The 10,005-nt window shown below is 40.8% G+C and overlaps 1 protein-coding gene across 2 annotated transcripts in view; it reads right to left on the reverse strand.

Annotated features, from left to right (window-relative positions):
• llgl2 (LLGL scribble cell polarity complex component 2) overlaps positions 1–10,005 on the reverse strand; it is a 66,631-nt gene that overhangs the window by 36,816 nt on the left and 19,810 nt on the right. For both annotated transcript variants that reach the window (XM_061708219.1, XM_061708220.1), the window contains exons 2-5: positions 8,915–9,018; positions 5,921–6,018; positions 4,179–4,260; positions 3,992–4,107 (exon numbers count right to left, since the gene is read on the reverse strand). In XM_061708219.1, coding sequence (XP_061564203.1) covers positions 3,992–4,107; positions 4,179–4,260; positions 5,921–6,018; positions 8,915–8,989 — 371 coding nt within the window. In that variant the 5' untranslated portion in view covers positions 8,990–9,018. The remainder of the gene's footprint in view (positions 1–3,991; positions 4,108–4,178; positions 4,261–5,920; positions 6,019–8,914; positions 9,019–10,005) is intronic.

The following is a 10,005-nucleotide window of genomic DNA, read 5'->3' on the forward strand; positions in this document are numbered from 1 at the left end:
GACTGGAGAGGACCAGGGAAGTCACATGACTGGAGAGGACCAGGGAAGTCACATGACTGGAGAGGACCAGGGAAGTCACATGACTGGAGAGGACCAGGGAAGTCACATGACTGGAGAGGACCAGGGAAGTCACATGACTGGAGAGGACCAGGGAAGTCACATGACTGGAGAGGACCAGGGAAGTCACATGACTGGAGACGACCAGGGAGAACAAAGCTGCTGCTGCTGATGACACTTCAATTACTATCAATTATGGCTCTTTTCCACCAGAACAGGGCTCGGCAACCCAAAATGTTGAAAGAGCCGTATTGGACCAAAAACACAAAAAACAAATATGTCTGGAGACTCAAAAAATTAAGTCTTGTATCAGCCTTAGAATGAAGACAACACATGCTGCATGTTTCTATATTAGTTAGAACTGGGGGAAGATTTTTTTTTTTTCATTATGCACTTCGAGAAAAAAGTCGAAATGTCGAGGAAAAAGTCGAAATGTTGAGAATAATGTTGAAATACAATTTCAAGAATAAAGTCAAAATTTCGTGAATAAAGTTGAAATGTTGAGAAAAAAGTCGAAATGTCGAGAAAAGTCAAAATGTCGAGAAAAAAGTCGAAATGTCGAGAAAAAAGTTGAAATTTCGAGAAAAAAGTTGAAATTTCGAGAAAAATGTCGAAATGTCGAAAAAAAGTCAAAATGTCGAGAAAAAAGTCAAAATGTCGAGAAAGTCAAAATATCGAGAAAAAAGTCAAAATGTCGAGAAAGTCAAAATATCGAGAAAAAAGTCGAAATATCGAGATTAATGTTGAAGTACAATCTTGAGAAAAAAGTCAAGATGTCGAGAAAAAAGTCAAGATGTCGAGAAAAAAGTCAAAATGTCCAGAAAAGTCAAAATATCGAGAAAAAAGTCGAAATATCGAGATTAATGTTGAAGTACAATCTTGAGACAAAAGTCGAAATGTCGAGAAAGAAGTTGAAATGTTGAGAAAAAAGTAAAAATTTGGAAAAAAAAAGTAAAAATTTCGAGATTAAAAAAAGGAAAAAGTAAGAAAAAAGAGAAAAAAAAGGAAAAAAGGAAAAAAGAAGAAAGAAAAGGAAAAAAGAGAAAAAAAGAAGAAAAAAAGGGAAAAAAGGTCTAACATTTTTGAAAAAGCTCCAGGAGCCACTAGGGCGGCGCTAAAGAGCAGCATGCGGCTCTAGAGCCGCGGGTTGCCGATCCCTGCACCAGTACCTACTCGGCCCGACTCAACTCGGTTTGGTTCTTCTCCACTAGGGGTCTGAAGTGCCGAGTAGATACTTTTCTGTAACTATTCTGCCGAGGTTCTAAGCGGCTGAGTCGGCTGTATGTGACATCATCACACTACAAGCCACTGATTGGTCGGGGGGTTGGAGGCAGACATCTGAGTCAGGAGGAGGAAATCAGAGAAAGAGCGACTCGCGGCTTCTATTTTTTCCCCAACAGGCAATGGCAGCACTAAAGTCTGTTTCATGATCCAACTCTGAGGTGCAGATGTTCATAAACCTGGTGCTGAGGAGAGAATTAAAAAAAAGGGATCTAGTACAAAGTCTGGCAACCATTTCTATCTTATTTTGAACAGGAATTTCTCTCTGTTGGTACAGGAAATCCTGGCACTTGATTCTATCTTAATTTTATTTTAATTTATTTTACTTTAAAGTATTTTTTTTCTTATACTTTCATTTTATTTTTATGTTTTTATTTATTTATTTTTTTATTTTATTTTTTACTTATCAATATTACATTACTTTACATTACTTTTCTCTCTGTTGGTACAGGAAATCCTGGCACTTGATTCTATCTTAATTTTATTTTAATAATACTTTAACGTATTTTTTATTCTTATACTTTCATTTTATTTTGATGTTTTTATTCATTTATTTTTTATATATATTTTTTTTTTTTAATTTTATTTTTTACTTATCAATATTACATTACTTTTCTCTCTGTTGGTACAGGAAATCCTGGCACTTGATTTTATCTTAATCTTATTTTATTATACTTATTTTTTTCTTATACTTTCATTTTATTTTTATGTTTTTATTTAATTTTTTTCATATATTCTATTTTTTACTTATCAATATTACATTACTTATTTTATTTACCCTCCTCCCCCTCCCATAGGCTCTGTGTGCACTTTTATTGTGCTGCTTCGTATTTGAATGTTTTATGTGAAAATTCAATAAAAATATTTGAATAATAATAAAAAAGGGATGTAAACGGGCGATAAGGAACCACCAGATCTACCAGGAACTCTGTCACTTCATAGCTGCTAACGGCTCCCAACGGACTTTTCAGCAGCGAAGAGACAAACTAAATAAAATTAAAAAGCTTCTTTCACTCTCATTTTTAAACTTGATATTGAACACAAGCCACAGACCCAGCAGCACATCTATCATCTCCTCCAGGTTCTACATCTTTAGTGTTGTTGTCTTCAACAAAATCAAATGCGTCACAGCAGCTTCTCCAACCTCCTACTTCTGCTCCGGGTGCTGGATTGTAGTGGAAAAGAAACCAGGCCGAGTTGAGTCGAGTAGGTACTAGTGTAAAAGTGCCACAAGTGCTGTACATTTAACAACATATTAATTAGTCAGGGGGCAAACCCTAAGATTGATAACTCTGCTCACGCTTCTGGGTAAAGTTTGACAACCTTATTTTTTTGTTAGAAGGAACCCCTAGGAGGAATAATAGGGGTGTTGTCATCTTGGATTGTTTTGCTGGTGACCACTGGAGGCGCTGAAACATTCAAATACTCAATTCATGCATATGGTCACAATAATGGTCCAAATGTACAGTTTATATGCAAAATCTTCAATGTTCAAGATTTTATATTTAGGGAAATGGATAAAACATCAATTGAAAAACATTTTTTTTTTATTGTATTGCTATATTTTGTCCAATATTTGTTAAAAAATATGACGTTTTTATAGGCGTTTTTAACACACACATAATAACTATCTTTTTTTTCTTTTTTTTTTACAGTGAAACACATTTTGTATGAAATCTGTGTCAAAAACGTCTATAAATAAGTGATATTTTGTATCCAATATTGGCTAAAATATTACAATATGATTCATAAAGGCTTTTTTAGTATTGTTTTATCTATTTCCTTAGATATACAATGTTTTAATCTTACGGAGTATTAGGGCCAAACTAAGACAAAAAAAAATTTGGAAATTACGAGAATAAAGTCATAATATTGTGAGAATAAAGTCGTAATAGAATAAAGTCGTAATATTACGAGAATAAAGTCGCAATATTACGAGAATAAAGTCGCAATATTACGAGAATAAAGTCGCAATATTACGAGAATAAAGTCGTAATATTACGAGAATAAAGTCGTAATATTACGAGAATAAAGTCGTAATTTATGAGAATAAAGTCGTAATTTATGAGAATAAAGTCGTAATATTACAAAAATAAAGTGTTAATTTATGAGAACTCTAAAAGGAAGAGTGTGTTAAAATGTTGAATATTGAGCATCTTGTGACGTTATATTTATAATATATTTAATATTACGACTTTTCTCGTAATATTACTTTATTCTCAAAATATTACGACTTTATTCTCGCAACATTATGACTTTATTCTCATATTATTATGACTTTATTTTCGTAATTTCCTTTTTTTTTTTCTTTGTTTGGCCCTAATACTCCGTCGTATAATCTTGACAATTATGCATATAAATTGTACACGTTGACCAAAACTGACCATATGCCTGAACTGAGAACTTGAATATTCTAGCGCCTCTAGTGGTCACCAGCAGAAAAATTCAAGATGACAACACCCCTAAAATTCCTTCTATAGATTTGTTCTAACAAAAAAAATAGGTTGTCAAACTTTCCCCAGACATGTGAGCAAAAGTCTTAACGGAGGCTTTATAAAGTTGCCCTTTGACTAAATTGTGTTTCTGGAGAAGTGGCTGCAGGAGTAGATCTCAGCACATCTTCAGACCATGGTCCAGAAAATGAAGGGTTTACCCCGGTGGTCCGGTCAGCGTGAAGCGTCCGATCTCCAGCAGCTCCGACTGGCCGCTGTGTCCTCTCAGAGTCCACATGTGGAGACTGTTGTCGTCGAGGAGCGTGACCAGCGCCGCCTGCAGGACACGAGCTGACCGTCAACACTTATCCCACAAACCCGCAGTAACTGTGACCGGTCGGGACTCACCTGGTGAGGCAGGAAGTGCACCTGGGTGACGGCGGCGTTCTCTTCATGCAGACCCATGAACTCCACACTCGGAGCTCCGTACCTGCTCTCGGGTTAAGGACACACTGGTCTGATGAAGGTACAGACCTCACTCAAGTACGTCCTGAAGAGGACAGGACCTTTGGGTCCCAGCGACCGTGAAAAAACAGTGGTGAACCACAAGTAGTGGTGGAGGCCAACGTGGTCAACCAAAGAGGTCCCAACGGGGATCCGCTAGGGATGGGCGGTATGAACTAAAAAATTTATCACGATCATTTCTGGCATTTATCCCGATAACGATAAAAATGACGATAAAAAAATACCAATTCAACTCCATCTTTTTAACTATAAATCTATCTCACTCTCAGATCAGCCATGTTTGTTACACAAAAGCGTCATCAACGGGAATTTATTTCCCCTTTTCTCCCTTCCTTCCTTCTCCCTTCCTTCCTTGTTTTCTCCCTCCTTTCCTTCCTTGTTTTCTCCCTTCCTTCCTTGTTTCCTTCCTTGTTTTCTCGTTTCCTTCCTTGTTTCCTTCCTTGTTTTCTCGTTTCCTTCCTTGTTTCCTTCCTTGTTTTCTCGTTTCCTTCCTTGTTTCCTTCCTCGTTTTCTCGTTTCCTTCCTTGTTTCCTTCCTCGTTTTCTCGTTTCCTTCCTTGTTTTCTCGTTTCCTTCCTTGTTTTCTCATTTCCTTCCTTGTTTTCTCGTTTCCTTCCTTCCTCCCTCCCTCCCTCCCTCCTTCCTTCCTTCCTTCCTTCCTTGTTTTCTCGTTTCCTTCCTTCCTTGTTTTCTCTTTTCCTTCCTTGTTTCCTTCCTTGTTTTCTCGTTTCCTTCCTTGTTTCCTTCCTTGTTTTCTTCCTTGTTTTCTCGTTTTCTTCCTTGTTTCCTTCCTTGTTTTCTTCCTTGTTTTCTCGTTTCCTTCCTTGTTTTCTCGTTTTCTTCCTTGTTTTCTCGTTTCCTTCCTTGTTTTCTCGTTTCCTTCCTTGTTTTCTCGTTTCCTTCCTTGTTTTCTCGTTTCCTTCCTTGTTTTCTCGTTTCCTTCCTTGTTTTCTCGTTTCCTTCCTTGTTTTCTCGTTTCCTTCCTTGTTTTCTCGTTTCCTTCCTCGTTTCCTTCCTTGTTTTCTCGTTTCCTTCCTCGTTTCCTTCCTTGTTTTCTCGTTTCCTTCCTCGTTTCCTTCCTTGTTTCCTCGTTTCCTTCCTTGTTTCCTCGTTTCCTTCCTTGTTTTCTCGTTTCCTTCCTTGTTTTCTCGTTTCCTTCCTTCCTTCCTTCCTTCCTTCCTTCCTTCCTTCCTTCCTTCCTTCCTTCCTTCCTTCCTTCCTTCCTTCCTTCCTTCCTTCCTTCCTTCCTTCCTTCCTTCCTTCCTTCCTTCCTTCCTTCCTTCCTTCCTTCCTTCCTTCCTTCCTTCCTTCCTTCCTTCCTTCCTTCCTTCCTTCCTTCCTTCCTTCCTTCCTTCCTTCCTTCCTTCCTTCCTTCCTTCCTTCCTTCCTTCCTTCCTTCCTTCCTCCCTCCCTCCCTCCCTCCCTCCCTCCCTCCCTCCCTCCCTCCCTCCGACGGTTTATCGTGTACGGTAAAATATCGCCCATTCCTAGGATCTGCTCAAGTCGACCAGAGTTGTCCCAACAGGAATCCGCACCCATCACAAGAACTGCAGTAGTAGTACCGGTATATTTCACAAGTGCTAACAACATATCTCGTCCCCAGACCTCCTCATGAATCAAGGATACAGTTTGACGGCTCCTGATCTGGTGCCGATGGCCAGCAGCTGCAGGGAGGGACTGTATCCCAGGGCGCTGGGCTGGTGGGGGAATCCATGCTCCACCGTCTGTACGGGACACATGGGAGGGGAGACAAACGGGTGGGGGGTGGAAGGGGTTGGAGATTGGTAAACCGTGACCACAAAGATAAAGCCAGAAAACCACCACACCCTGCAGAACCATGCTCTAACCAAGACTGATCTACGATTATCCCTCTCAGATCGAGGAACAGCTTCCCCACATCCAGCTGTGTGGTGAACTGACTACGGTGTTTACTGGCAGACATTTTTCACCTTAAGGCAGCACAACGTAACTTTCAGCTTTTGTTGAGTTTGGCGGCTCCTTTGGACAAAAGCGGTAGTGCTTTACCAGAAAGAACTACATTTCCCATGAGCACCAGCGCGTACTGCCGGAAAGAGCCTGTCCCCGTCGCTGCATTTGATAATGCGCTCTGGTTTTGTTCTACTGCACCTATTTCCTGTCACGTTTTTTTAGAGGGACTTCGTCATAAATTAGTAGTCCAACATACTTACTGACAAAATAAAAAAATACTTTATAACCTAACTAACTGAATGTTTTGCAGATCAGCCCTGCACAATTTTACAGTTCTCAGGAAAAATAGTAGAAATGTTCTATACATTTTCTTTGCGTTGCATTCTTTCCTCTAGTGCTGTAATTCTATTCAATTGTATTATTATTTTATAAAGCTTCCTCATTGCCAATTACACAATTTCATGATCACTATTATTATTCTGTGTCTGTTGATATTGTCAGTAATTTTAGAATTACCAAAACCCAAGACGAATGTGAAAACATTCTAATTTTGATTCTTATTGAACATAGAACTCTACATTTACATTTGTATCATAACAATTCTGTGTCTTGTTTTATCCCCATAAATCCCCATCGGTCGGACATCCCTCCTCGTCACAGCTCATGCCAGCGAGTGAACGCCGGTGTCGTTCCAAAAAGTGATTGCCTGCCAGCATCTGATTTCTCCCCTGAAAATGGGTCTTTTTACCTGCTAAAAATTGATTGAAGGCCTCCTCCGATAAAACTTTTATTTTCTTAGGTTTTTCCGCTGCTTCGGCCATGACACCAGCTTCTCCCGAGCTCTGAGCTCCAAGCCCCGCCCATTTTCGTCTGGACTACGAATCGGGAAGGAGGGGGAAGTGACGTATGCCGTAAAGCAGTCAAAGCTGTAAAAATGTGTAGTTTTTTAGTGTGGCAGGGTTCCTACCATGCACCTCAAAGTTACATAGTGCCAGTGAAGGAGATACAGACCCCTCAGACCATGACAGAGGTTCATTAAACCTGTTGGAAGTTGATGTTCCATCACAATGATGATGATGAAATATGATATTAAGGTGGAAAAGTTACGTAGTGTCGCTTTAAACCCATTTTAATGAAGTCCAGGGGGGGACAAGAGTCCACTACTTCTAGTGGACCGCGGCTGGACACCTCGGCGGGACCAGAGTCCATCCTTTCTAATGAACAGCTTCAGGACACATGTCCTCGTTGGACCGCAACAAAAACAATACGAATCCAACGGTTCTACTGCGACCAAAGCAGCAAATTAATTCAGTCCTTTTCCAGAATCTCAGTGGGACACACCCAGTCCTTCAACTGGACCGTAGCGGGACACAAGTCCAGGTTTCTACTGGACTGCAATGGGACCAGAGTCCAGTAGTTCTATGAGACGGCAGCTGGACACGAATCAGCTGAAACTATTTGAATATCTCTGGAAATAAAAGCACTGATAGTCCGTGTTACAGGTTGATCTTTCCGCTGCAGTTTCAGCACACAGATCTAACTGTGATAGAACAAACACCTCAAAGATTGTGGAAGAGCCAGTTTTCTTCCCTCTAAAAGGTGAGTTTTTACCTTCAATAATTGCTCGGGGGTCGTGTTCTGGTCTCTGAAAATGCCTAGAGAACACTTGTATTGTAATAGATGCCAATAAAAATAAAATTTAATCAAATCAGAGTTTGATTGTGTGTTCATACTTGTCCAAATTAACTGGACTAAAGGAGTGGAGTGAAGGAGCTCTGGTCCATTTAAGGTGGATCAAACAGGGCTGGTAGTGAAACACAGCTAAATGCATTGAAACACCAGTAAAACAGCTAATTCCAGTGAAACACCAGTAAAAAACAGCTAATTCCGGTGAAACACCAGTAAAAAACAGCTAATTCCATTTGAAACACCAGTAAAAAACAGCTAATTCCAGTGAAACACCAGTAAAAAAAACAGCTAATTCCATTTGAAACACCAGTAAAAACAGCTAATTCCGGTGAAACACCAGTAAAACACAGCTAATTCCAGTGAAACACCAGTAAAACACAGCTAATTCCAGTGAAACACCAGTAAAAACACAGCTAATACCAGTGAAACACCAGTAAAAAACAGCTAATTCCAGTAAAACACCAGTAAAACACAGCTAATACCAGTGAAACACCATTTAAAAACAGCTAATTCCAGTGAAACACCAGTAAAAAACAGCTAATACCAGTGAAACACCAGTAAAACGCAGCTAATTCAAGTGAAACAACATTAAAAAACAGCTAATTCCAGTAAAACACCAGTAAAAAACAGCTAATACCAGTGAAACTGTAGCGGCTAAACCCAGTAAATCCAGTGAAACCAGCGAAAAGCCGCTAAATCCAGTGAAACAGCAGTAAAAAAACAGCTAATACCAGTGAAACTAATGGCTAAATCCAGTGAAACGCAGGTAAATCCAGTAAATCAGTGAAACACCAGTAAATCCAGTAAAACGCAGCTAAATCCAGTGAAACTGTAGCGGCTGAACCCAGAAAATCCAGTTAAACCCAGTAAAACCCAGTAAAACACAGGTAAATCCAGTGAAACCAGTAAAAAGCAGCTAAATCCAGTGGTGGGACCGCGTTAGTGCTCAGCTAGTAAATGCTCAGCTTGGAGCTGCAGCGTTGTTGGGTTGGCTGGACTTGCCTTGTTGAACTGGAACAGCTCCTGCTTCAGCCGGTCCCTCTGGGACTCGTGTCCGTGTCTCCTGAACCTCTTCATGGTGGACAGCAGCAGCGGGACGAAGAACGCTGTGGAGGACAGAGAAGAAGAGTCAGGACGAAGAACGCTGTGGAGGACAGAGAAGAAGAGTCAGGACGAGGAACGCTGTGGAGGACAGAGAAGAAGATTCAGGACAGAGAAGAAGATTCAGGACAGAGAAGAAGATTCAGGACGAGGAACGCTGTGGAGGACAGAGAAGAAGAGTCAGGACCAAGAACGCTGTGGAGGACAGAGAAGAAGAGTCAGGACCAAGAACGCTGTGGAGGACAGAGAAGAAGAGTCAGGACCAAGAACGCTGTGGAGGACAGAGAAGAAGAGTCAGGACCAAGAACGCTGTGGAGGACAGAGAAGAAGATTCAGGACCAAGAACGCTGTGGAGGACAGAGAAGAAGAGTCAGGACCAAGAACGCTGTGGAGGACAGAGAAGAAGAGTCAGGACCAAGAACGCTGTGGAGGACAGAGAAGAAGAGTCAGGACGAGCCCGGTTCCCCCGGGTTTACCAGCGACTCATCACAAAGACAGAAACTCATCCATCGTCAGGATCGACGCCTCTCTGACGACACAAAACCTTTAGACTTCAACAACAACTTTCAGTGCACCGTTACCGTGGCAACTGAAGCAGGTACGGCCAACGTGGCATTTTCAGTTTTGGTCGATGGTGAAAAAGTGACGTGGAGTCGCTGAAACGTACCCGTCCCATTTCTGATCGGAAGATTTAGACTCGGTCTTCATAGTATTATGTTAATAAAAGTGTAATTGTTTAATGAAACTAAGGCACTTTCAGGGATCAATGTCTGTAAATTACAGTCAAACACAGACGTAAAAACTAAACACGGAGAACGACAGACACAATCAGCTGCAAGTTTAGAAGAACCGGTTCAGGTTTGGATCTTTACTCTGTGTTTCAGCCGACCTGGTGCATTCTGGGAGTTTGCTCCAGACATGAACGCAGCTCCTCCACCTCGGGTTCTGACTCTTTTACCGAGCGTCCAGAGCAACATTTTGTCGGGTTTCTC

Source organism: Cololabis saira, chromosome 19, assembly GCF_033807715.1.
Source record: "Cololabis saira isolate AMF1-May2022 chromosome 19, fColSai1.1, whole genome shotgun sequence".
Taxonomy (NCBI): Eukaryota; Metazoa; Chordata; class Actinopteri; order Beloniformes; family Belonidae; genus Cololabis; species Cololabis saira.